Source organism: Diceros bicornis, chromosome 18, assembly GCF_020826845.1.
Source record: "Diceros bicornis minor isolate mBicDic1 chromosome 18, mDicBic1.mat.cur, whole genome shotgun sequence".
NCBI lineage: Eukaryota > Metazoa > Chordata > Mammalia > Perissodactyla > Rhinocerotidae > Diceros > Diceros bicornis.
Window position 1 is genome coordinate 46,056,049 of NC_080757.1, and position 26,475 is coordinate 46,082,523.

The 26,475-nt window shown below is 36.9% G+C and overlaps 1 protein-coding gene across 7 annotated transcripts in view; it reads left to right on the plus strand.

Annotated features, from left to right (window-relative positions):
• Positions 1–26,475, plus strand: part of TANC2 (tetratricopeptide repeat, ankyrin repeat and coiled-coil containing 2) — a 401,816-nt gene that overhangs the window by 137,983 nt on the left and 237,358 nt on the right. For 4 of the 7 annotated variants that reach the window (XM_058561308.1, XM_058561312.1, XM_058561307.1 and 1 more), the window contains exon 4: positions 20,779–20,961. In XM_058561308.1, coding sequence (XP_058417291.1) covers positions 20,779–20,961 — 183 coding nt within the window. The remainder of the gene's footprint in view (positions 1–20,778; positions 20,962–26,475) is intronic. The other 3 variants (XM_058561306.1, XM_058561310.1, XM_058561311.1) reach the window with 1 other exon arrangement.

The following is a 26,475-nucleotide window of genomic DNA, read 5'->3' on the forward strand; positions in this document are numbered from 1 at the left end:
ATTGTGGCCATCCCTCCAGAAATGTACTTAAATTCTAATTTCTTAAAATCTGTATAATGGTCTATAACATAAGTAACTCATAATTTATTCCACCATTTCCTAACCTATGAGTGTTCAGATTTTCAAAGTGATTGACTATAATTTATTTAGTAAAATCTTAAACTCTTGGAATATGCAACCCCAAGCACATTTTGTGTCAGAACATATTAAGTGTCCTACTTAGCATTATGATAATTGGCCTAGTTAACTCTAGAAGACTTGTAGAAGCCACTCCTTGCTTATCCATATTTATGAAAGAAAAGGAATAAAAGCATGGCAACTAAAAGTGTTGGAAAAGGTATGTTGGACATCTAGAAAGATTTTGATTTAAAACATTCTTGTTTGAATTTTTCTGGCAAGAGATAAAAATCATAAAAACATCTTTGAAAAGCTTTATAAATTTTAATGAAGGGTCATAAACAATTGGATAACAAAGGATGAGGAAGGAATCTATTAGTAGAGCTTGAGGCAAAATTATTACTGAATAAATACATTTTTCATTTTTTGTTTTGTTTCTTTTGAGGAGCAGGTTGGATTTAATAAGTTTTAATCCTAGTGAGAGATTGAAAAGCTGATTCCCACAAGGGGGCAGACTTAGACAACCTGAAAACCTTTACACTATAAATAATATTTATTTTAAATTCATAGTTGATTTATTAAGAAGGAGGGGGAAATCGCCAGAGGCTAGAAATGAGTAGAGAGATGACTAACTGACTCACCGTCCCATGAATGGTACAGTATGTTGGGGGCATCCACCCACCTCTTCCCCAGTGCATGCTTGGACTGTTGGCAGGTTGGACACTCAGCCGTGGCTGTAGTCAGATCGGCCTTGGTGAATAGAAGTCCATATTGCCAATCCCGTATATAAATTTCATCCCTGCTACCATGGCCTCTTTGTTAATGAGACCTTGGGCAAGGATAGAGTGGCTGGATAAAGAGACTGGCTGAGTCCCCCAAACAGGTCATCTTGTCTACTGGATTATTAAGTACCTTGTCTGCAGAGTTTGCTCTTTGGTAAGGATTCACAGGGGACATAAATTGCTTCATACTCCATGCCCTTTCAAAGAAGTCTGTCATTATACCTCATCCCCAGATTTCCTTGTCACCAGTTTTTTAATCATTCCTTCCAAATCCCTGAATATCCAGTCATACCATTAAACACTGTCCGTAGTTACTATAGAACAGTACCTCTGTCATCTCTTCTTCCAGGCAAAATGAACAACTAGGTACCCTGTTCAGATTTCTGCCACTGAAAGAGTTTCCTTTCACCACTGTCCTTTAGGACTACCCAGAGTGGAGCTGTAGTATTGTTGTCACCTGCATGTTATCATGTAGAGCTGTCAGTAAACAAGCCTGATTTTTTTTTCCTCAGTGAAAAGTCATAGAGAATTCTCCATGAGATCAAATATATCTAGATTGAGAGAAAAGAAGCAATATAGCAGAACTAGGAACTGTGGGCATCTGGGCCACTTGTTCATGCAAATTATTTATGCCTTCAGGACCTGCTCAAACCTGATCTCATGTATACCCGTTCCTTTTGATAATTAAGTGTTGCAGTACACACCCAACCATATATTGCTTTGTTGGTTCAACAATACTTAGTTCATGATGGACTGCCCAGGTCACATGGTGGCCCATGGTCAGGCACTCATTCTAAGGCCCTGTGGTAAGCCAAAAGCTATTTTACAAAAAAGGATAATAGTTAGTTTGCACAGGATGGCATAACTTTTTTACAAAATACTAGAGGTCTGCCCTGAGATTCATCTAAAGTTCTGCAATCATCACCATACAAGATCCCTATCTGCCACCGATACTTCAAGCAACATTGGATCTAGTGGGTTATGTAACCCAAGTGGCAAAGCAGCTTTCACAGCAGCCCATATTTGTTGCCGAGCTTTTTCTTGTTCTGGGCCTCTCTCACATCCAGCAGTCTTGGTAAATGGTTCATGGTAGTGTACCCAAATGAGGTACGAGTTGTTTCAAAAATCCAAGGAGGTCTACTAGGCATTATAACTCTTTCTCAGTAGAAAGAGGGAGTAGGTGCAGCAACTTTTTCACCTTGGAAGGGATATCTTCAGTTGCTTAAAACCATAGGGCTCACAGAAATTTCACCACTGTGGAAGACCTCTGAATTTTTGTGGGATTTATTTCCTACCCTCTGGCATATGTGTGTTTTAGTATCTAGATCAGTTGCTGTTTCCTGTTCACCAAGTCTAATCAGCATGAAATTTTCAGTGTAGTAGAGCAGCATGGTGCCCTATGGAATGGAAAGACAGTTAAGGTCCCTGTGGATTGGATTATTGCCTAGAGCTGGAGAATTAATAGGAGGTAGGACAGTGAAAATGTATAGCGGACCCTGACAGCTGAATGTATACTGCTTATGATGATCTCATTCTCAGGTCAATAGCTGCAAACCCAGTGCCAGAGATAAGTTGATTTACTTTAGCGACAAAACCACATTTAAAACAGTAGCAGCAGTGGGAGTCACAACCTAAATAAATTACAAAAGTTCACTGTCATCCTCCAAGATTGGTCTATCTTCTGCTCAGGCCAAATAGATGAGTTGAATGGGGATGTGGTAAGAGTTATCACCCTTGGATCTTTCCAGTGTTTAGTGATTGGATCATGCTTTTTACCATATACTCTAGAGACTAATTGAACTTGATTCTGGATATAGGTCTAGAACTTCACTGTGCAATAAATATAGTAGTTATTGGCCACATATGGCTAATGAGTACTTGAAATGTGGCTGGTCTGAAGGGATGTGTTGTATGTGTAAAATACACAGCAGATTTTGAGACTTTCTATCTTTCCTTTCATTTCAAGAACGTTTGCCTTTACTTACTTAAGCATTATTGTAATAGTTGCGTGAAGGTCTTTGGTTTTTAATTCTATCATCTGTAATCTCAGGAATGACATCTGTTTATTGACTTTTCCTTCTCATGTTGAGATTTTCCTGTTTCTTCATATGCCATATAATTTTGGATTATATCTTGGACATTTTGAATGTGATATGATATGAGACCCTGGGTTTGCTTGAAATCCTAAGGATAAGGTTGATTTTTTTTTTTGTGTGTGAGGAAGATCATCCCTGAGCTAACATACATGCCAGTCTTCCTCTTTTTGCTGAGGAAGACCGGCCCTGAGCTAACATCTATTGCCAATCCTCCTCCTCTTTTTTTTCCCCCCCATTTTTCTCCCCAAAGCCCCAGTAGACAGTTGTATGTTATAGTTGCCCATCCTGCTAGTTGCTGTAAGTGGGATGCCGCCTCAGCATGGCCCGACAAGTGGTGTGTCGGTGCACGCCCGGGATCCGAACCCGGGCCGCCAGCAGCAGAGCGCGCACGCTTAACCGCTAAGCCACGGGGCCGGCCCAGGATAAGGTTGATTTGTGTCTGGCCAGTTGACCAGATTATATTCAGGACACAAATTCCCACCTGTCTTCTGGGGGCTGTGGTTCCAATGTCAGTTCAATTTTCTAAGCATTTGCAGTACTATTTAGGTCAGTCCCATGTATGTGACTCATTGACCGTTCTGGGACCAGAGTGGTGGTATATCTTGTTGCTTTGTTCTCAAAGCCTATGGTATGCTGTTTAGGGTCAGATCTATGCAGGCAGAGCTCAGAGGTGAGCCCAGAAGTTTATACACAACTTGATGTTATTGTTTTCTTGGTATCCCTCCTCACCCCAGTTTCACCAACACTTTCCAGCTCCCCAGGCCCCTACTTCCCAGTACTCTGGCTAAAATATAGGGACTCTACTTTTCTCATTTGCTGTTCAATTCCTGCAGATGTATCCGTAACCAGATCAAGTGGTAAAAGGGCAGAGAAAGAAAAAAAGCAATGAGGATTTGCCTTACACTCTTGGGTCACAATTCTTGGGGTCAGAGAAAAGGGTTCCCTTCTCCCAGAGTTTTAGGTGCCTGCCCAGTCACTACTACCATCTCTGTGCTGCTATTGCCATAGAATTGCCTGAAGACTGGGATAGAAGAGAAGGGAAAAAAGAGGGATTTCTCCTAGTCTCTCAGACCAATAAGTGCAACCTTTCCTGCTCCTCACCAGAAAGGGAAGGATTTTCTTGGAGCTTTTTCTCCAAGAACAAAGTGCCCAGTGTATACTTCTCAGTTTTTGGCTGCCTTTGAATTCAGGCCAGGTGATACTTGAGGAAAAAACGTGGTAAACTCACCACCACTTCAGTGGAACTTCATATTCTGTGCTCCTTTCCCAGCCTGCCTGCTACTGTTTATTTTCAGAGTCCTCAGATAGCTACTTTATGCATTCTTTTTTGGTTTATTTTTTATGTTTTATAGTTAAAATTTTTAAAATAGATTTTATATTTTAGAGTAGTTTTAAATTCACAGCAAAATTGAGTGGAAAGTATAAAGAGTTCCCATATGCCTCTTGCACCCACATACCCACAGCCTCCCCCACTATTAACATCCTGCATCAGAGTAGTACATTTGTTACAATAGATGAAACTATATTGACACATCATCACCCGAAGTCCCTAGTTTACATTAGTGTTCACTTTTGATATGGTACATTTTATGGGTTTTGACAAATGTTTAATGACATGTATCCACCATATGGTATCATATAGAGTAGTTTCACTGCCCTAAAAATCTCTATACTCTGACTATTTATCTCCCCTCTCTCCCTCCCAATCCCTGGAAACCACTGATCTTTTTACTGTTTCCATAGTTTTGCCTTTTCCAGAATGTCATACAGTTGGACTCATACAGTATGTACCCTTTTCCAGTTGGCTTCTTTCACTAAGTAATGTGCATTTAAGGTTCCTCCATGTCTTCTAATGGCTTGATAGCTCATTTCTTTTTAGTGCTGAATAATATTCCATTGTCTAGATGTACCACAGTTTATCCATTCACTTACTGAAGGGAATCTTGGTTGCTTCCAACTTTTGACAGTTATGAATAAAACTGCTATAGACATCCATGTGCAGGTTTTTGTGTGGATATAAGTTTTCAGCTCATTTGGGTAAGTACCAAGGAACACGATTACTGGATTGCAAGGTAGGAGTATGTTTAGTTTTGTAAGCCACTTCTAAAGTAGCTGTAGTGTTTTGCATTCTCACCAGCAATGAATGCAATTTCCTGTTGCTCCACATCCTTGCCAGCATTTGGTTGTCAGTGTTTTGGATTTTGGCCATTCTAATAGGTGTGTAGTGGTATCTCACTGTTGTTTTAATTTTTAATTCCCTAATGACATGATGTTGAGCATCTTTTCAGGTGCTTGTTTGCCATCTGTATATATTCTTTAGTGAGGTGTCCAGATCTTTTGCCCATTTTTTAAATTATTATATAAGTTTCAGATGTACAACATTATAATTCTACTTCTGTATACACTACAAAGTAGTCATCTCCACAAGTCTACTTGCCATCCATCGCGCTACAATTGACCCGCTCCACCCCTTTCACCCACCTTCTAACATCCTTCCTCTCTGGTAACCACCGATCTGTTCTCTATATCTGTGAGTTTGTTTTTGTTTTGTTGTCGTTTGTGTTTTTTTATAAGATTCCATGTGATTGAAATCATGCAGTATTTGTCTTTCTCCTTCTGATTTATTTCACTTAGCATAATACCCTCAGGGGGTCCATTCATGTTGTTGCAAGTGGCAAGATTTTGTTCTTTTCATGGCTGAGTAGTTTTCTGTTGTGTGTGTGTATATATATGTATGTGTATGTATAGATATATATATAGAATATATATATATGGTGTGTGTGTGTATATATATGTGTATATGTGTATATATACACACCACATGTATATATACAAATAGTATATACACTATATATATATATATAAAATACACACGCACACACACACGCACATAGCCATCATCTTTATCCGTTCATCCATCAGTGGACACTTACGTTGTTTCCATATCTTGGCTACTGTAAATATAGCTGCATAGTGGCTGCACGAATTTACAATCCCACCAACAATGTACAAGTGTTCTCTTTTCTCTACATCCTCTGCAACACTTGTTTTTGCCTGTGTTTTAACCATGTTTTTCATTTTCTTGCTGTTGAGTTTGTGTATTTTGGATAACAGCCCTTTATCAGATATGTCTTTTGCATATATTTTCTCTCAGTCTGAGGCTTGTCTTCTCATTCTCTTGACAGTGTCTTTCACAGAGCAGAAGTTTTAAATTTTAATAAAGTCTAGCTTATTAATTCTTTTTTTCATGGATCAGACCTTTGGGGTTGTATCTAAAAAGTTACTGTCATGCCCAAGGTCATCTAGATTTTCTCCTATGTTATCTTCTGGGAGTTTTATAGTTTTTCATATTACATTTAGGTGTATGATCCATTTTGAGTTAATTTTTTTGTGAATGGTATAAGGTCTGTGTCTAGATTTATTTTTTTGAGTGTGGGTGTCCAGTTGTCCCAGCACCATTTGTTGAAAAGACTATCTTTTCTCCAATGCATTGCCTTTGCTCCTTTGTCAAAGATCAGTTGACTATATTTATGTGGGTCTTTTTCTGGGCTCTCTATTCTGTTCTATTGATCTATTGTCTATTCTTTCACCAGTATCACACTGCCTTGATTGCTGTAGCTTTACAGTAAGTATTGAAGTTCAATAGTGTCAGTCCTCCATCTTTGTTCTTCCCTTTTAAATATTGAATTGGCTATTCTGGGTCTTTTGCTTTTCCATATAAACTTTAGAATCAGTTTGTCAATATCAACAAAATAACTTCTTGGAATTTGATTGGGATTGCATTAAACCTATTAGATCAATTTTGGAAGAACTGACATTTTGACAATATTGATTCTTTCCATGACCATGAAATATCTCTCCATCTATTTAGATCTTCTTTGATTTCTGTAATCAGGGTTTTGTAATTTTCCTCATATAGATCTTGTACATATTTTGTTAGAATTATACCCAGGTATTTCATTTTTTTAAGTTCACAGTCTGATAATTCCAACATCCCTGCCATATCTGGGTCTGGTTCTGATGCATGTTCTGTCTCTTCAAACTATGTTTTTTGCCATTTAGTATGCTTTGTAAGTTTCTGCTGAAAGGTGGACATTGATGTACTGGGTAAAATGAACTGTGGCAAATAGTAATATAATGATAAGGTTTGGGGGAAATGAATCATTCTGTAATCCTATGCTTAGATCTCAGTCTTTTGGTAAGTCTGTACCCCTGAACTGTGAACTTCACCAGTGTGTCTCAGTTGATTTTTTTCCCCTCCCTCTTAGGAAACTGGAAATGAGCTCTATGCATCCTTTCAAGGGTTTGTAAAAGTGGATATGCTTATTTCATCTTTCCTGAAACTGGAACCTAATCCTGTTTTTCAAATATATATCTTTACTGATATTTGTAAAACAGTCATATGATTTGTTTCTTTGTATTAATTCTCTTACGTAGAACACGAGAATATTTTGGGCTGAAGGCTTTCCCACATGGTATATATTCATCAGGTTTCTCTCCAGTATGAATTCTCATATGTCTGTAAAGGCAAGAGAGATCATTGAAGCCTTTCCCACATTCATTACACGTAGGTTTCTCTTCTGTGTATGTGCTTACATTTTTCCCATGGGATGAGTGACTTCTGAAAACCTCCCCACAGTCACTGCATTCATAGACTTTCTTCTCAGGATGTACTCATATGTGTTCAGTAAAGTTAAAGTTCCTGTTGAAGTCTTTTTTGAATTTATTATAGTCACAGTGTTTCTTTCCTGCGTGTATTCACGTAGGCATTGTGGGCTTAATATTCCCACTGAAGGCTTTTTCTCAGTCACTACATCTGTAGAGTTTTTCCCCAGTGTGGATGCTCTGTTAAGAAGTAAAATGGGGCTGGCCCCATGGCTTAGTGGTTAAGTGCGTGCGCTCCGCTACTGGCGGCCCGGGTTCAGATCCCGGGTGCGCACCGACGCACCGCTTCTCCGGCCATGCTGAGGCCGCATCCCACATACAGCAACTAGAAGAATGTACAACTATGACATACAACTATCTACTGGGGCTTTGGGGAGAAAAAAATAAAATAAAAAATAAAAAATAAGTAAAATGAATGATCCTGCTGAAGGCTTTCCTGTAGTCTTTTTCATAGAGTTTCTGCCCAGTGTGTATTCTCTTGTGAGCCACAAGACTAGAGATGTTTCTGAAGAGTTTTCCACACTGATTACATTAATAGAGTTTGTCTCCGGTGTGCCATCTTATATATATTTTGGGGATGACTATATACCAGATGCTCTCCTGCTCTGAAATTATTTGAAGGATTTCTCTTCATTTTGAATTCTCCCATGTCTTTAAAGGGAATAATGGTTATTGAAGGCTTTCTTAGAATCCTTACATTCATGATTTGTCTCTCCTCTGTGATTCCTCTCCTGCATAATAAGATTAGTGCTCCTTCTGAATGCTTTTCCATATAGATTACATTCATAGAATTTATCTAAGATTCACTTCTGTTTGCCTCTCATTCATGTATAGAGTATAGTGAAAAGCTGGAAGTTTTCCCTCCCTGATGCCTGCTATCGCTACTTTTCTTCAGCTGTGTCTGGAGATCCCAGCCAGTGGGTTAAAGACTCTGTAAGGAAAGATGTTCTTTTGTGTGTGTGTGTGTGTGTGTGTGTGTGTGTGTGTGTGTGTGTGTGTGAGAGAGAGAGAGGAAGATCAGCCCTGAGCTAACGTCCATGCTAATCTTCCTCTTTTTGCTGAGGATGACCGGCTCTGAGCTAACATCTATTGCCAATCCTCCTTCCTTTTTTTTTTCCCCCTCCCAAAGCCCCTGTAGATAGTTGTATGTCATAGTTGCACATTCTTCTAGTTGCTGTATGTGAGACGCGGCCTCAGCGTGGCTGGAGAAGCGGTGTGTCGGTGCGCGCCCGGGATCTGAACCCGGGCCACCAATAGTGGAGCGCGCGCACTTAACCGCTAAGCCACGGGGCCGGCCCCAGAAAGATGTTCTTTCTGTGCTGAGACTGGGATTGTGAGAAGAAACACTGAAGGAGACCCTAGGGCAGAGCATCCCAGGCAGATGGAAGGGCCAGAGCTGGGCCCCCACAGAAGACTGGAGGCCTAAGTCAGCTGTGCCACCCGTACCCAGGGGCTACCTCGGTACCCAGGTCTCAATCAGGCCAAGGGGCATGAACAATAAACACATGAGAGGAAATCCCTACTGTTATGCTTTTATTCTAGAGGAGTGAGACAAATAAAAGAACCAGGTAATTTCAGGGCATGATAAATACTGTCAAGAAAATAAAATAAGATTATGTGATAGAGAATAAGAGGTGGGGAAAAGAGTGGATGGTAACTTTAAATTAGTCCTAGTAGGCCTTTCTGAGGAGCTGACATTTGAGCTAGGACCTTTTTAAGACAAAGGAGAGCCAGCTTTGCTAAGATACTAGGACTAAGCATTTTAGGCGTAAGAAACAGGCAAAGGCCATAAGTTGAGAATAAATTTGGCCAGATCAAGGAACTGAAAGGCCATTGTGACTGAAGCATTGTGAATTGAGGGGGAAAGTGGGAAACGATGATGTCAGAGAAGTTCGGAGGTATGATGAGGTCTGAGAATTGACTAGGTGGGGCCAGATCGTGTAGGGATTTATAGACTATGGTAAGAATTTTGGGTTCTAATTGTCTTCTGCTGCTAATTGACTGTGTGATCCTATTTTAGTTATTAAACTTTCTCTGCCTCATTTTTGATTAATACATGAACTTGTGAGAATGTTGCAGACTTGGTTGTATAAACTTTGCCTTGAAAGGACATTAAGAATAATTCAGGCCAGGGGCCGGCCCGGTGGCACAAGCGGTTAGGTGCGTGCTCCGCTGCGGAGGCCCAGGGTTCGCCGGTTCGGATCCCGGGCACACACCAACACACCGCTTGACAAGCCATGCCGTGGTGGTGTCCCATATAAAGTGGAGGAAGATGGGCATGGATGTTAGCCCACAGCCAGTCTTCCTCAGCAAAAAAAAAGAGGAGGATTGGCAGATGTTAGCACAGGGCTAATCTTCCTCACAAAAAAAAAAAAAAAAGAATAATTCAGGCCAAACCCCTCTGTTTCAGAAGTATGAAAACCCTTTGACAGGTTATGCATTATTATTACGTATATTATGTTTGACATGCCTATGTTTGTTTTGGGGGCCAGTTAATCACCTATGCTATTATTTTTTTCTGTGTACTTTTAAGAATAGACTTTCATTGAAATAAAACTTGCAATCAGAAAAGTTTGCAAATCACAAGTATACGCTTAGTATATTGTCATAAAGAACTGTAAGGTTTTTTGGGGGGCTGGCCCAGTGGCGTAGTGGTTAAGTTCATGTGCTCCACTTCGGTGGCCTGGGGTTCACATGTTTGGATCCTGGGCACAGATCGGTTCACTGCTTGTCAAGCCATGCTGTGATGGTGTCCCGTATAAAGTAGAGGAAGATGGGCACGGATGTTAGCCCACGGCCAATCTTCCTCAGCAAAAAGAGGAGGATTGACTTCGGAATTAGCTCAGGGCTGATCTTCCTTACACAAACACACACACGCGTGCGCGCGCACACACACACACACACAAAGAACTGTAGGGTTTTTTAAAACTCAGGTTTATTGAAGTTTAATTTATATACAGTAAAATTTGCCCCTCTTAAGTGTATAGTACCGTGAATTTTTACTAACATATATGGTCATGTAACTACCACTAAAATCAAGGAAATTTCCATCATCATATAAAGTTATGTCATGCCCTTTTGTAGTCAGTCTCTTTCCCACACCCCTAATCCTTGGCAACTACTGATCTGTTTTCTGTTAAAATAGTATTTTCAGAATATTCTTTAAATGAAACCATACAGTATGTAGCCTTTTGATTCTGGCTTCTTAAGGCTTAATGCTTTTGAGATTCATCTATTTTTTGGATTTTTTTTTGCATATTTCATTAGTTTATTCTATTTCATTGCTGAGTAATATTCCATTGTATGTATATCACACAATTTGTTTGTCCATTCACCAGTTGATTGACATTTGAGTAGTTTCCAGTTTTTAGAGATTATGAATAAGTCTGCTATTTGAATGTGTGTGGTGGGGGGGCATGTGTCTTCATTTCTTTTGGGTAAATGTCTGGATATTGGATTGCTGGGTCATATGGTGAGTTTATATTTAAACTGCCAAACTGTATCCCAAAGTTGCATACCATTTTGTATTCTCACCAGCAATATATAAGAGTTCTAGTTGATTCTTCCCAGCACTTGGTTTTGTTAGCATTTTGGTTTTTGATTTTAGCCATTTGGTTGATTGAAGCAGGAAAAATGGTAGGGAAAAGAAAAGGTAGAAAATGAAGATTGACTAATTTGGTGTACCAGTAAATATTATCTTACATGCATAGTAAGTTGGATTCCCAATTTTTCACTTCCTTCCTGTTATGAAATTACACATCCATTCCTTTTGCTATGTATCTTTTCAGTAGTTGCCACTGCAGTGGGCCAAGTGAAACGCTAGTGAACAGAGGTCTTAAATATGCTCCTCTGATTTGACTTGGCCTCCTGCACCCCTGTGATCTACCCTGAGAAGAGCATGTCCCACATATTCACTGCCTCTCCAGTGACTAGGCCCAATATCAAAGACACATCGAGTGGTTCTGAACCTGTTAGCCCAACCTAGATCAGCTGACCTACAGTCAATCTGCAGGCTCATGAGCATAAAAGTAAATGTTGTTATAGACTACTGAGATTTTGAGGTTGCTAGTTATCCAAGAAAAACTGACTAATATCATCAAATTCTGTGAATGCTTTCCAGTACTTTTCTTTACTTGAAACATGTATTTTTAGTTTTTTTCTCTGTAGCTACAATGAGTTCAAGCACAATTTATAGGACAGAGAAGATGGAGGAAAATATTTTTAAGCAGAAAAGTAAACTAGGACATCCAGACTGGACTAATTGCAGTACTATTCCTTAAGGAGTATTATTAGATTCTAAAATTATCAGCTAAGTTTTAACATTGGAACATTTCAAGTAAAAAGAAGTGCTTCACTAAATCAAATGCATTCTTCTTAGATATATTGCTTTAAAAAAATCTAATGCTGATTATTCTCAATAAAAAGATTCCTCAGTTAGGGAACTGCACTAGTGGCATGCCTCTTTGTTTGTAAGCCTGTAAAATACTGTAATTCCATATTAATCAGTTTCAAGTCTCTTCATGAAAGCCCAGAGATTAGAAATCTGTTATGAGAGAAGGAGACTTGAAAAATAGGTCTAAGAGATGCAGTATCCATCTGATCACAGTTCCAGAAAGAGAAAAAAGAACAATTGGAAGAGAATTAGTCAACATAGTAAAAGAAAGGACCTAGAGACTAATGAGAAGAAAAAAGTTAAGACATACCCTGGTAAAATTTCTAAAATCCAAGGATAAGGAATAAATCCTAGATTTTTACCAACAGAAGTTTAGGGGAAAGATAATAGTGATCTAGACTATAGTAGTGGTAGGAGAAATGGAGAGAACATGGCAGATTTGAAATCTATTTTAGGTTGATAATTTGCAGAACTGCCAGTGGATTTGTTGCAAAGAGATGTGTCAGGAAGAAATTAAGAATGATTACTAGGCTTCTGGTTTTAATAAATTTGTGAGTAGGTGCTAAATTTCTATGTAAATTTTTTTGTTGACGTAAAATTCACCATTTTAACCATTTTAAAATTTACAATTTAGTGGCTTTTAGTATATTTACAGTGTTGTGGAACAATCACTGATCCATCACCCCAAAAGGAAGTCCTGTACCTATTAAGCAATCATTCCCTATTCCTCCCATCTGGTAGTCCTGGCAGCCCCTAGTCTACTTTCTCTCTGGATTTGTCTGTTCCGAACATTTCATATAAATGGAATCTTATAACGTGGCCTTTTGTGTCTGGCTTCTGTCATGTAGCATAATGTTTTCAAGATTTATCAATATTGTAGCATGAACCAGGCCTTCATTCTTTTTATTGCTAAATAATATTCTGTTGTGTAGATATATCACATTTTGTTTATCCATTCACCAGTTAAAGACATTTGAGTTGTTTCCACTTTTTGGCTATTATGAATAATTCTTCACATCCTCACCAACACTTTTTTGTTGTCCATTTTTTGTTTTGTTTTTTTTAAATAGCCATCCTAGTGGGTGTGAAGTAGTATCTCATTGTAGCTTTGATTTGCATTTCCATATTGACTAATTATGTTGAGTATCTTTTCATGTGCTTATAATCCATTTGTATATCTTCTTTAGAGAAATATCTATTCTGGTCTTTTGCCTGTTTATTTAAATTGTATTGTTTGTCTTTTATTGTTGAGTTGTAGGAGCTCTTTATATATTCTGGATTCTAGACTCTTATCAGATACATGATTTGCAAATATTTTCTCCCACTCTAAGGGTCATCTTTTCACTCTCTTGATAGTGTCCTTTGGTGCACAAATGTTTTATCTTCTAGTTTACTAATTCTCTGTTCATCTGTGTCTAATCTTTTTCAATCCATCTATTGAGTTTTTATTTTCATAATTTTAATTCATTGCCAAAATTCTAAACTTTTATTTTTTTCAAATATTGAGCATGCTACTTTTTTTTTTTTACATGCAACATGACACAGGCTTTTAATACAGCATTTGGTCAGTATTTCTCAATAGAAACTCTCAGTACTTTTGACGTAGTAATTCTATATCTAGGATCTACAGAAATGCTACAGAAAGAACTGCATAAGTGGCCATTAACAAGAGACTGATTAAATTATAATACATGACATACCACAGCACTTTTTTAAGTGAATTAGAATTACATATGATGAAATTACAATTGTAACACAATTGGGAACCTTAGGTGAGACACTTGATTTAATCTTAGTTCTCAGTTTAGACCACATTATCATCATTTCATGTAAGATTATGTGCTCGTTTTTTAAATTTCCTCCTCTTTTTTCCCCAGCTTTATTGAGATATGATTGACAAATACAAATTGTATTTATTTAAGGTGTACAACATGATGTTTTGACAAATGTATACATTGTGAAATGATTACCACAATCAAGCTCAATAAGAGATCCATCACTTCACATACTTCCCCTTTGTTTTTGTTTTTTTTTTTTTAGTGAGAACACTTGAGATCTACTCTCTTAGCAGATTTCAAGTATACAATATATTATTATTAGCTGTAGTCACAATGCCATACATTAGGTCTCCAGAACTTATTCATCTAGCAACTGAAAGTTTATACCCTTTGACCAACATCTCCCTTTTTCCCCCACCTCCAACCCCTGGAAACCACCTTTCTACTCTGTTAATATGAGTTCAACTTTATTTTTTAGATTCCACTTATAAGTGAGCTTATGTAGCATTTGTTTTTCTGTGTCTAGCTTGTTTCACTTAGCATAATGTCCTTCAGGTTCATCCATGCTGTTACAAGTGTCAGGATTTCCTTCTTTTTTAGGCTGAATAACATTCCTGTGTGTGTATGTATATATGTGTATATAAAATCACATTTTCTTTATCCATCCGTCCACAGACACTGAGGTGGTTTCCATATCGTGGCTACTGTGAATAATGCTGCAATTAACATGAGAGTGCAAGTATGTCTTTGAGATAGTAATTTTATTTCCTTTTGATATGTACTCAGAAGTAGGATTCCTGGATCATATGATAGTTCTATTTTTAATTTTTTGGAAGAATCTCCATACTGTTTTCCATAATGACTGTACCAATTTACATTCCCGTCAACAGTGTACAAGGGTTCCCTTTTTCTCCACATCATTACCAACACTTGTTATCTTTTGACCTTTTGATAATAGCTGCCCTAATAGGTGTGACATGATATCTCATTGTGGTTTTGATTTGCATTTTCCTAAAGATTAGTGATGTTGAACATCTTTTCATGTACCTGTTGGCCATTTGTATGTCTTCCTTGGAAAAATGTTTGTTCAGTTCCTTCACCCATTCTTTAAAATTTTTTTTTATTTTATTTTATAATTTTATTTATTTATTTATTTTTTCCCCAAAGCCCCAGTAGACAGTTGTATGTCATAGCTGCACATCCTTCTAGTTGCTGTATGTGGGACACGGCCTCAGCATGGCCGGAGAAGGGGTGCATCGGTGCACGCCCGGGATCCAAACCCGGGCCACCAGTAGCGGAGCGTGCGCACTTAACTGCTAAGCCACGGGGCTGGCCCATTTTCACCCATTCTTTAATTAGATTATTTGTTTTATCTGACAATGCACCTGAAGGAACTGGAAAAAGAAGAACAAACAAAGCCCAAAATCAGTAGAAGAAGGGAAATAATAAAAATCAGAGCAGAAATAAATGAAATAGAGACCAAAAAAACAATAGAACAAATTAATAAAACCAAGAGCTGGTTCTTTGAAAAGATCAACAAAATTGACAAACCTTTAGCTAGACTCACCAAGAAAAAAAGAGAGAAGGCACAAATAAGAAAAATCAGAAATGAAAGAGGAGAGGTTACAACAGACACCTCAGAAATACAAAAGATTATAAGACAATACTATGAAAAGCTATATGCCAACCAATTCGACAATCTGGAAGAAATGGATAAATTCTTAGAATCATACAACCTTCCAAAACTGGATCAAGAAGAAGTAGAGAATTTGAATAGACCAATCACCAGTAAGGAGATCGAAACAGCAATCACAAACCTCCCCAAAAATAAAAGTCCAGGACCAGATGGCTTCCCTGGTGAATTCTACCAAACATTCAAAGAAGACTTAATACCTATCCTTCTCAAACTCTTCCAAAAAATTGAGGAGGGGAGGAAGCTCCCTAACTCATTCTACGAAGCTGACATTACCCTGATACCAAAACCAGACAAGGACAACACAAAAAAAGAAAATTACAGGCCAATATCACTGATGAACATCGATGCAAAAATCCTCAATAAAATACTAGCAAATCGCATACAACAATACGTTAAAAAGATTATACACCATGATCAAGTGGGATTTATTCCAGGGATGCAGGGATGGTTTAACATTCGCAAATCAATCAACGTAATACACCACATTAATAAAATGAAGAATAAAAATCACATGATCATCTCAATAGATGCAGAGAAAGCATTTGACAAGATACAGCATGCATTTATGATAAAAACTCTGAATAAAATGGGTATAGAAGGAAAGTACCTCAACATAATAAAGACCATATATGAGAAACCCACAGCTAATATCATCCTCAATGGTGAAAAACTGAAAGCCATCCCTCTAAGAACAGGAACCAGACAAGGATGCCCACTGTCACCACTCCTATTTAACATAGTACTAGAAGTCCTAGCCAGAGCAATCAGGCAAGAGAAAGAAATAAAAGGGATCCAAATTGGAAAGGAAGAAGTGAAACTGTCACTATTTGCAGATGACATGATTTTATATATAGAAAACCCTAAAGAATCCATCAGAAAACTTTTAGAAGTAATAAACGAATATGGTAAAGTTGCAGGATACAAAATCAACATACAAAAATCAGTTGCATTTCTGTACACTAACAACGAAGTAGCAGAAAGAGAAATTAAGAATACCATCCCATTTACAATTGCAACAAAAAGAATAAAATACCTAGGAATAAACTTAACCAAAGAGGTGAAAGATCTGTACACCGAAAACTATAAAACATTTCTGAAAGAAATTGAAGAAGACACAAAGAAATGGAAAGATATTCCGTGCTCTTGGATTGGAAGAATTAACATAGTTAAGATGTCCATACTTCCTAAAGCCATCTATAGATTCAATGCAATCCCTATCAAAGTTCCAACAACATTTTTCACAGAAATAGAACAAAGAATCCTAAAATTTATATGGAACAACAAAAGACCCCGAATAGCAAAAGGAATCCTGAGAAAAAAGAACAAAGCTGGAGGTATCACACTCCCTGATTTCAAAATATACTACAAAGCTGTAGTAACCAAAACAGCATGGTACTGGCACAAAAACAGACACACAGATCAATGGAATAGAATCGAAAGCCCAGAAATAAACCCACACATCTATGGACAGCTAATCTTTGACAAAGGAGCCAAGAACATACAATGGGGAAAAGAAAGTCTCTTCAACAAATGGTGTTGGGAAAACTGGATAGCCATATGCAAAAAAATGAAAGTAGACCCTTACCTTACACCATACACAAAAATTAACTCCAAATGGATTAAAGACTTGAATGTAAGACCTGAAACTGTGAAACTTCTAGAAGAAAACATAGGCAGTACGCTCTTCGACATCAGTCTTAGCAACATCTTCTCAAACACCACTTCTGACCGGGCAAGAGAAACAATAGAAAAAATAAACAAATGGGACTACATCAAACTAAAAAGCTTCTGCACAGCAAAGGAAACCATCAACAAAACGAAAAGACAACCTAACAATTGGGAGAAGATATTTGCAAACCATACTTCTGATAAGGGCTTAATCTCCAAAATATATAAAGAACTCATGCATCTTACCAACAAAAAAACTACCAACCCAATTAAAAAATGGGCAAAGGACCTGAACAGACATTTCTCCAAAAAAGATATACAGATGGCCAACAGACACATGAAAAGATGTTCAAAATCATTAACTATCAGGGAAATGCAAATCAAAACTACAATGAGATATCACCTGACGCCCATCAGAATGGCTATAATTAACAAGACAGGAAACAACATGTGTTGGAGAGGATGTGGAGAGAAGGGAACTCTCATACACTGCTGGTGGGAGTGCAAACTGGTGCAGCCACTATGGAAAACAGTATGGAGATTCCTCACAAAATCAAGGATAGAACTACCATATGATCCAGCCGTCCCACTGCTGGGTATTTATCCAAAGAACTTGAAAACACCAATTTGTAAAGGTACATGCACCCATGTGTTCATTGCAGCGTTATTCACAATAGCCAAGACTTGGAAGCAACCTAAGTGCCCATCAGGGGACGAAAGGATAAAGAAGCTGTGGTATATATACACAATGGAATACTACTCAGCCATAAGAAACGATGAAATCCAGCCGTTTGTGACATCATGGATGGACATTGAGGGTATAATGCAAAGTGAAATAAGTCAGAGGGAGAAGGTCAAATACCGCATGATTTCCTTCATTAAGTAGTAGATAATAACAACAATAAACAAACACATAGGGACAGAGATTGGATTGGTGGTTACCAGAGGGGAAGGGGGGAGGGAGGAAGGTGAAAGGGGTAATTCGGTACATGTGTGTGGTGATGGGTTGTAATTAGTAGTTTGGTGGTGAACATGATGTAATCTATGCACAAATAGAAGTACAATGATGTACACCTGAAATTTTTACAATGTTATAAACCAATGTTACTGCTAAACAAAAAATTAAAAAAAAATAAAAAAAAGGAACAAAGACACCCTATCATGATCATAACCAAGGAATGTAACATTGATACAATAAATATTGTAACATGAAGTCCACAAAAAAAAAACAAACTTTTTTTTATTTTATTTTATAATTTTATTTATTTTTTTTTTTTTTCCCCAAAGCCCCAGTAGACAGTTGTATGTCATAGCTGCACATCCTTCTAGTTGCTGTATGTGGGACACGGCCTCAGCATGGCCGGAGAAGGGGTGCGTCGGTGCACGCCCGGGATCCAAACCCGGGCCACCAGTAGCGGAGCGTGCGCACTTAACTGCTAAGCCACGGGGCTGGCCCATTTTCACCCATTCTTTAATTAGGTTATTTGTTTTTTTGCTATTGAATATGACTCCTTGTATATTTTTTATTTTAACTCCTTATTGAATATATGGTTTTCAGATATTTTCACCCATTCCATAGTTGCCTTTTCATTTTGTTGATGGTTTCCTTTACTGTGCAGAAACTTTTTAGTTTGATGTAGTCTCACTTGTTCATTTTTGCTTTTTTTGCCTTTGCTTTTGATGTCAAATCCAAAAAAAAATTGCCAAGACCAGTTTTGAGCAGCTTTTCCCCTATGTTTTCTTCTAGCAGTTTTATGATTTCAGATCTTATGTTTAAGTCTTTAACCCATTTTCAGTTGATCTTTCTATATGGTGTGAGATAAGGATCCAATTCCATTTTTTTTTTTTTTTTTACATATGGCTATCCAGTTTTCCTAACGCTATTTATTGAAGGAACTATCCTTTTCCCATTGTGTATTCTTGGCACCCTTGTCGAAGATTAGTTGACCGTATATGTGTGGCTTTATTTCTAGGATCGCTATTCTGTTCCATTGGTCTATGTATCTGTTTTTTATACTCATACCAAATTGTTTTGATTACTATAGCTTTGTGATATAACTTGAAATCAGAAGTGTGATGCCTCTAGCTTTGTTCTTCTTGATCAAGATTACTTGATTACTTTAGGTATTCAAGGTCTTTTGTGGTTCCGTACAAATTTTAGGATTGTTTTTTCTATTTCTGTGAAAAATGCTATTGGAATTATGATAGGGATTGCATTGAGTCTGTGCATCACTTTGGGTAGTATGGACATTTTAACAATATTAACTCTTTCAGTCCCTGAACACAGGATGTCTTTGCATTTATTTGTGTCGTCTTCAATTTCTTTCATCAGTGCCTTATAGTTTTCAGTGTGTAGATCTTTTACCTCCTTGGTTAAATTTATTCCTAAGTATTTTAATCTTTTTATGTTAAGCACACTACTTTAAATTCTGTGCCTCATTCCATAATCTGTATCCCCTGTGAGACTACTTCTTTTGCATGATCTTTCTGATTTACTTTTTTATGGTATCTTATCTCTTTGTTATTGTTAGTTAAGGACCAGATGTTATATATGAAAAATTGTGGAAATAATTGGAGACCTATGATGATGTTATCTTCCTCTAAGAAGATTTATGTTTATTTTTGGCAGGCACTAGCAATCCAAGATTGCCTTAATTTAGTTTTGTGTTAGACATTTGGAGCTGAGCTTCAGTCGTGTAAAGGCCAGTCTAGTTTTGATTCATACTTACTCCTAGAGTGTAGCCCTTTGTGCTTCCAAACAAAAGTGTTGGAGTTTTACCAGCTGCCCCTTTACAACTTGGTTCTCCCTGCGTTCCCATATCTGTCCTCCTAGCTCTGTTAACTGTCAGTAAGTCCTTAGCCTCTCAGATGCCACTAAGGAAAAAGTAGCCCCAAATGCCAGGCTTCAGTCTTTTCTTTGTAATTCTTCATCATGCTATTAACTCTCCAGTGCCTTCAGGAAGATTTTAAGATATATATAGTTCTAATTTTTCTTAGGGAAAAGTTGGGCTGACGTACATAATCTGCCATTACCAGAAGTAGAAGTGGAAGTAAACAGCATATAATTTACTCTTTTTAAAATGTTAGAGCAGATTCAAAGATCACTATATAGTGTCAGTCTTACCCACTTGTATTTTCATGTACTTTCTTGGAGAAGGCAAGTAAGAAAGAGTTACAGTGATCCTACTAACAGTTACACATATTGGATTGTCAAGGTGAATATTTTCTTTCATGTTTGTCTTATCAAGGAAAAAAATTGAAGACTGTTGTTCTAATTGTAACACTTACTGCATTGTACTATAATTATTTTTTTTATATGACTGCATCATTCATGAGACAGTCAGCCCTTTACAGGGAGGAACCCTGTTTTACCCATGTTCAAATTTTCTAGTGCTAGACCTGGAGTTAAGTACCCAGTAAGTAAAGAAATGAATGTATGTGTGGAAAATACCCTATTTGGCTTTTCACAGTGAAAATCAATATCACTATATGCTGTTCTGAATCATCCTAAAAGATAAATTTTAATAGAGAAGGAAGAATCTTTTCTCACCAGCTCTTTTATTCCATCCTCCTCTTTTAACAGGTGGCATCTCCACAGAAAGCGACTGTGCTTTTGAGCCAGACTACGCCGTCCCACCACTTCCAGTGAGTGAAGGTATGCAGCACATTCGGATTATGGAGGGCATGTCTCGCTCTCTTCCATCCTCCCCCTTACTCACACATCAGTCTATCAGTGTTCGGCTCCAACCTGTGAAGAAGTTAACTGGTAAGGACTTTACCTAAACTTAGTATGTTTAACAGGAAACCTAAGAGTATGACACTTAGGTCATATCAGATATGTATACGTGCATCTTGAGATTTTTCCTTTTTGGCCTTCCTAATGTCACAGACTCTTGAAAAGTGGAGCTTCTACTGATTTTAATTTTGGGAATTAGAATAATACTCAGTTTGACAGATTGATGTATTTATTTCCTAAATGATCCATCTGTTGTGGACATATTTTTGTAGGCTTTCAGGAAATTTATAGTTTTGCCAGAATACACTGTTGTTCTGATGTCATTTATCAGCTTGTTCATGTCAGATTAACAGATGGAGACATCATAATTTTAGGATAATAGGAGCTTCATAGTTCAGCAAAGGTACATCAGTCATATTTTTGTTTGAAATTCTGATCTGTATATTTCATATCTATTTTTAAAAGCTGATTTAGATATTTTTCCCTCCATCATACATTCTTCCAACTTCTTAGGATATTTACTATATAATTCATAAGTTGTGGTTTGCATTGACTTGCGTATGATTTCACAATGTGTATTGCCCATTCATATCAAGTTGTTAGGTGTGAAACTGTGTGTTTATTAAATGAACTTTTGTCCTTTTAAACTTTTTCAGGAAAGAAATTTTAATATGTTGATTGATACACGTATGAAAATATGTAAGCCCAGGTCACTTTGTTAGATTTCTTTTAACATTATCAGTATATATCTGATGTCAGTAAGTTGACTGGTATTGATGCGTTATGTGCATGGAGGCAAGAAATTAAATCATTCACAAAGGATATATTGACTACTTCTTGTATGTCTGGCATTGAGCTAGGCAGTAGGGAGGTTTGATTATCATGTGACAATTCAAAAGAAAATAAGAGAAGAGAGGAGAAGATAGAATTTTTAGACTCTTCAGTCTATTTTGAATGAAACTTTTACTATGTTTATAATTTTAATGAAAATAATAGTGTTTCTTTATTCTGTAGTTCCACAAAGCATAAGTCATGCCTCTTATATTGTTTATTGTTTTTTAGGCATCTTTAAATAATTAAGTCAGAATCTACTTTGATATTTGGGTCATTAGATAAAAATCAGTAAAATAGGTTAGTAGCATTTTACTAAAATACTTATTCCCTTCTGATGTCTGAAAATAGGATAAATTTTATGTGATTGGGCTTGAATAAAAGTTTCATTGCCCCTTTTTCTTGCAATTTAAGGTATTATTGATTACTGAAAATACAAATGATCAAATCTGATGGTTGGCAAGTGATGTGCTTCATTTTACCATACACGTTGGAAGAAATAGCAAGAAAAATTCGGTTTCCTTATAGAAGTTAGCTGGATTGCCTGAGGTTTTGGAGATATCACTTTCCTGTCCCATTTGCCTATCCCAGTTTGAACTTCAAATTAATATAGGCAACCTTTATTAAAAGATAAATACATTTAATAACAGATAATACATTTAATGACTAATAAATATTTAGTCAATAACATGCCTGATTTCACAGAGGTGAAACAGGGAAGCAGTAATAAGAGGTATACTTGGTTAATGTATGAAATATTCAGTTTTAATTTTACAATGTTTGAAGTATATGTATCCTCTCAAATAGTTTTATTTGCTGAAGAGATTGTGAAGGGCTATAGGATTGTGAAGAATTTAAAGATTGAAAGTGCATTTTTAATTTTCTGAATGAAAGAAATCTGTTTCCTAAAAGAGGATACCATGAAAATTTTCCTGTGGCCAATTTTCTGCCAAGTGAAGCAGATGATAAGAATTTTCTGGTTTAACCTGGAATGAAATTACTTTAAAATTTAAATTAAAAATCTTAGTAGATTATTCATCAGTTATTGTTCCTTTCCTAATTATATTTTGTTATAAATAAGTAAAAAGAAAATTGAATGGAGAAAGATTAGCTGACCATAAGGAAAATCCTCCAGAGAATGGTTCTTAACAAAATGCATTAATTTAATCTGACCATTAGGGCTACACTTACTAATTTTTCCATTTCCATGCATTTAAATTTCCAAGTGCCTTATATTCCTTGTATTCATATTACCAATCAAACTGAATAAGTAGGGCCAGAAGAGTCATCTTATTCTGTTTTCTTTCTGACTTTCTAATATTTAGTCCCCTGTTTCTGCTGTAGTCAAGGTAGTTTGCTTATTATTCTTCTGTGCTTTTTACTTAATCATTCAATAAATATTTATTTAGGGCCTACAGTATGCCAGGTACTGCTCTAAGACACACTTAATAGAGTAGTGAAATAGGTACTTAAGGCCCCTGCCTTCAAGGTATTTATATTCCAGTTGGAAGGGAGACTGAGAATAAACATATAGCCAATAAATAAATAATTTTAGATAATGACAAGTACTATAAAGGTAATAAAATAGGAAATGGGATAGAGGGAGACTGGGGTAGAGGTAGGGTTTCTTTCTATGGAGTGGTCAGGGAGAATCAGAGGAGGAGATATTTGAACTGAGGTCTGAATAACAAAAAGAAGCCAGCCATGGGAAGATCTAGGATCAGAGCATTCTAGGCAGAGAAAACAGCTAGAACAGAAATCCTAAAGCAGAAAGCAGCATTGACGTGTTCAAGGAATGGAAAGAAGGGAGTAACTGTTGCTTCAGCAGAATAAGTCAGAGGGGAGGATAGTAGAAAACAGTTGAAGAGGTAGGCAGAAGCCAGTTTTTAGGGTCATGGTAAGGAGAGCTGGAATGGGAAGTAATATGATCTGATTTACTTTTTAATTGACTCTTGGTGGCAAGAGTAAAGAATGGAGTATAAGGGTCTAGAATATCCCATGTTCGTTAACCTTGTATATATTTTCCCGATCTTTACATAGTCATTGTCTCAGCTTCTAACAAGCTAATAGAGTGGTGGAAAAACGATCTTTTTTTGTTTTATCTTGTAAAATATAATGGAAGAGTAACCTTTTCCTATCATTATTATTATATAACCTTTGTATTCTTAACATATTTAGCTTAGTCTTTCCGGTAGATGTATAAGACCCATTTGCAGAAATAGGTCCATTCCATTTCCAAATACTTTGACTTATCTTTAGTCTTCAGGGAGTGAGAATGGGGAAAGACCTGCTCAAGAATAAAGACATGTAATTTGGAGCTTGAAAACTAATTTATTTGTGTGTGTGTGTGTGTGTGTGTGTGTGTGTGTGTGTTATATGTTATATATGTGTGTGTATATATGTTATATGTGTGTGTATATATATTAAATATATGTGTATATATGTATACACACACACATATATATAGGTATACCTTGCTTTATTCAATACCAAAACAAGTTAGTACAATAAAAGTAGGTAAGAGAGAAACAGGCTGTGTGGTCATACTGCTTGAGTTTGTATTCCAGCTCTGAGAAAGTCACTTCACTACTGTGTGCTTCTGTTTCTTTGTCTGTAAAATGGGGAAAACAATACATCCTACTTCATAGGTAGTCATGTCTACCCACTATGATCACATTGCTTAATAATTGCTTAAAGCTGTATTTGGCAAATATTAAGTGCTCAGAATGTGTTAGCTGTTATTGTTAACATAGTTGGTTTAAATTTGGTGAGAAGTTTCTAAAAATTACTTCTAACATTAGATACCATTTGGAACTTTAAAACTTTGCATGTTTTAAAAGTCATACTTTTTAATAAGTAATAGTAATAATAATTCTCATTTGAATGCCCCACTGTGTGACATATATATATTAGCTCATATATTCTTCACGTGTGTCTCCATTTTACAAATGAGTAAATTAAGTGTTACAGAGCTAAAATATTTTGTTCGAAGTAATACAACTTAGGAAGCTGTCAGCGCCAAGATTAATATCCAGGCCCTTAAACTCCAGAATTTGTCTCATTATACCAATGAAAAAATTGAGCTTTAGAGAAGTTAACTAACTCACCCAAGGCATCTGGTATATCAGTTAAGACTTTTTTATTTCAAGTAACAGAAGATATAGCCAAATGGTTTAACCAGTAAAGGGAAACTAGAAGACCTAGAGGTTAGGCAAGCTGGCTTAGTTGGATATTGCTGTGCATTGAGGGAGATGTGGAAGAGAGTGTGCAGAGATACACTGTGGGCCCTAATTATCTGTGTTAATGGAGTTGCCACAGTTCTCTAGTTTCTTATTCAGTGCTCTTTTCAAGATGTTTTTGTTCATAATATCATAAAGCCCCTCAGCATACTTCTTAAAGTATAGGTAATTAGGAGTGCCAATAGTTCATTTATTCAACACTTACTAATTTATACTGTTTGCCTATTATGTACACTGTAAATTTAGTAAAAGTTGAATTTTGAGTATTCACACTATTGGTAGGGGTGTAAATTGGTGCAACTTTTTGTGAGGAGTTTGACAGTATGTATCAAAATTGTAATGCACATAGTCCTTGAGACAGCAATTTTATTGCTAACAGTTTATTTTACAAATAAATTTGAATAAGTTTGAAATGTATATATATGTATGTGTGTGTGTATATATATATAGTATTGTTTGTATAGTAAAAATGAAACTCTAAATATTTATCAGTAATAGTAATCCATTGGTGTTTTAAAATTATATATACAAACATACACACACACATACATTTGGTGGTCATGTGGAGATACGATAACTCTAACTCAAAAATGGGAGGGGGCAGCCAGCCCCATGGCTTAGCGGTTAAGTGCGCGCGCTCCACTACTAGCAGCCCGAGTTCGGATCCCGGGCGCTTGCTGACGCACCGCTTGTCAGGCCAAGCTGAGGCGGTGTCCCACATACAGCAGCTAGCAGGATGTGCAGCTATGACATACAACTATCTACTGGGGCTTTGGGGAGAAAAAGGAAAAAAAAAAAGGAGGAGGATTGGCAATAGATGTTAGCTCAGGGCTGGTCTTCCTCAGCAAAAAGAGGAAGATTGGCATGGATGTTAGTTCCGGGCTGATCTTCCTCACAAAATAAATAAAGAAATAAATAAAAAATGGGAGAGCGATGACATAAATTTTGTTGTATACCCTTCCATAGTGTTTGTATTTTTTACCACGTGTAAATACCAAAATCTCATGAGGCAATATAACAAAATGGACCCTGACTGCCATTTCCTAACTGTAGAAACTTGAACAAATTTGCTAAAAGTCTCTGTACTTCAGTTTCCTTGTTTCTAAAACAGGGATAATAATAGTATCTACCTCATAGGACTGTTAAGGGAATTGGATGAGTTGGTATGTGTAAAGCTCATAAAACAGTGTTTGACATAGAGTAAGTGGTCAATAAATGTTAGCAACAATTATTATTATAAGTTTAAAAGAGATTTGAATGACTTTCTATCAGCTCTATCAAATAAGAGTTTTGAGCCTTTGGAAGGTGACCTTCAAATAATTTATTTAATTGCCTTAAGTAAGTCCCTCTACTTTTTTGAGGAGTAACCTTTATATACTGATGTCAAATGGATTCTTATCTAGTCTCTGGGAAAAAAAATTTTTGGCCTGAGTCAAAAAGTACTTGCTACCAATAGATTGGAATGACCCTGTGG